The following is a 2500-nucleotide window of genomic DNA, read 5'->3' on the forward strand; positions in this document are numbered from 1 at the left end:
GAACACTGAGTACTAAGGAACAGAACAAACACCTTACTGGATCCATAATGGAACATTGAATACTAAGGACCCACATAACTCCCAAAACCCCATAAAATGAACTCTACTGTAACAGAGTCATTACCATTTAGCTGTGATGTGTGTGTGTGCTCGAGTATATAAATGCAACCCACTCTTTGTGTCTGCCTGTGTGTGTGTGTGTGTGTATGTGTGTGCGTGCGTGCATGCGTGTACTTGTGTGTGTGTGTGTCTGAGTGCGTGCGTGCACGTGTGTGTGTAGTTACTCTGTGCTGTAGGGGCGATGGTCTCTCTGGGTTCCAGGTCATCACTGACAGAAGCACAGATCCCCGTACTGAAGACTGACGTACCACACTCCTGAGACCACAGGGGCGCACACGCCTGGAACACACACACACACACACACACACACACAGATGTGGTTATTGTCACTCCTTTAACTGAAACTGTAAAGGTAACATAACATACATACAGTTGAAATCGGAAGTTTACATACAGTTAGGTTGGAGTCATTAAAACTCGTTTTTTCAACCACTCCACAAATTTCTTGTTAACAAACTATAGTTTTGGCAAGTCGGATAGGACATTTACTTTGTGCATGACCCAAGTAATTTTTCCAACAATTGTTTACAGACAGATTATTTCACTTATAATTCACTCTATCACAATTCCAGTGGGTCAGAAGTTAACATACACTAAGTTGACTGTGCCTTTAAACAGCTTGGAAAATTCCAGAAAATGATGTCATGGCTTTAGAAGCTTCTGATAGACTAATTGACATCATTTGAGTCAATTGGAGGTGTACCTGTGGATGTATTTCAAGGCCTACCTTCAAACTCAGTGCCTCTTTGCTTGACATCATGGGAAAATCTAAAGAAATCAGCCAAGACCTCAGAAAAAAAAATGTAGACCTCCACAAGTCTGGTTCATCCTTGGGAGCAATTTCCAAACGCCTGAAGGTACCACGTTCATCTGTACAAACAATAGTACGCAAGTATAAACACCATGGGACCACGCATCCGTCATACCGCTCAGGAAGGAAACGCGTTCTGTCTCCTAGAGATGAATGTACTTTGGTGCGAAAAGTGCAAATCAATCCCAGAACAACAGCAAAGGACCTTGTGAAGATGCTGGAGGAAACAGGTACAAAAGTATCTATATCCACAGTAAAACGAGTCCTATATCGACATAACCTGAAAGGTCGCTCAGCAAGGAAGAAGCCACTGCTCAAAAACAGCCATAAAAAAAGCCAGACTATGGTTTAAAACACATGGGGACAAAGATCGTACTTTTTGGAGAAATGTGCTCTGGTCTGATGAAACAAAAATAGAACTGTTTGGCCATAATGACCATCGTTATGTTTGGAGGAAAAAGGGGGGCGCTTGCAAGCCGAAGAACACCATCCCAACCTTGAAGCATGAGGGTGGCAGCATCATGCTGTGGGGGTGCTTTGCTGCAGGAGGGTCTGGTGCACTTCACAAAATAGATGGCATCATGAGGAAGGAAAATTATGTGGATATATTGAAGCAACATCTCAAGACATCAGTCAGGAAGTTAAAGCTTGGTCGCAAATGGGTCTTCCAAATGGACAATGACCCCAAGCATACTTCCAAAGTTGTGGCAAAATGGCTTAAGGACAACAAAGTCAAGGTATTGGAGTGGCCATCACAAAGCCCTGACCTCAATCCTATAGAACATTTGTGGGCAGAACTGAAAAAGCGTGTGCGAACAAGGAGGCCTACAAACCTGACTCAGTTACACCAGCTCTGTCAGGAGGAATGGGCCAAAATTCACCCAACTTATTGTGGAAAGCTTGTGGAAGGCTACCCGAAACGTTTGACCCAAGTTAAACAATTGAAAGGCAATGCTACCAAATACTAATTGAGTGTATGTAAACTTCTGACCCACTGGGAATGTGATGAAATAAATTAAATCTGAAATAAATAATTCTCTCTACTATTATTCTGACATTTCACATTCTTAAAATAAAGTGGTGATCCTAACTGACCTAAGACAGGGAATCTTTACTAGGATTAAATGTCAAGAATTGTGAAAAACAGAGTTTAAATGTACAATAAACACCAGCAGACTGACTGTAGGAGAATCAGACCCAGATAGCGAAAGAGGGTGGGGGACAGACCACGTATTCACCCTGCACACCCTAACTGACAAACAAAACAAAACAAAGGTAAAGTCTTCACATGCTTTGTTGATTTTAAAAAGCTTTTGATTCAATTTGGCATGAGGGTCTGCTATACAAATTGATGGAAAGTGGTGTTGGGGGAAAAACATACGACATTATAAAATCCATGTACACAAACGACAAGTGTGCAGTTAAAATTGGCAAAAAACACACATTTCTTTCCACAGGGCCGTGGGATGAGACAGGAATGCAGCTTGAGCCCCACCCTCTTCAACATATATATAAATGATTTGGCGAGGGCACTAGAACAGTCTGCAGCACCCGGCCTCACCCTACTAG

General features: G+C 42.4%; 1 protein-coding gene across 1 annotated transcript in view; it reads right to left on the reverse strand.

The window, feature by feature from the left end:
- The window catches only part of itga10 (integrin, alpha 10), a gene marked incomplete at both ends in the record, with an annotated part of 43720 nt that overhangs the window by 21535 nt on the left and 19685 nt on the right, over positions 1–2500 (reverse strand). The window contains 1 exon segment of the mRNA XM_084150307.1: positions 285–399. Within this exon segment, the coding sequence (XP_084006433.1) occupies positions 285–399 (115 nt within the window).

The sequence above is a fragment of the Coregonus lavaretus genome (assembly GCF_964263955.1).
Source record: "Coregonus lavaretus genome assembly, chromosome: 3".
Taxonomy (NCBI): domain Eukaryota; kingdom Metazoa; phylum Chordata; class Actinopteri; order Salmoniformes; family Salmonidae; genus Coregonus; species Coregonus lavaretus.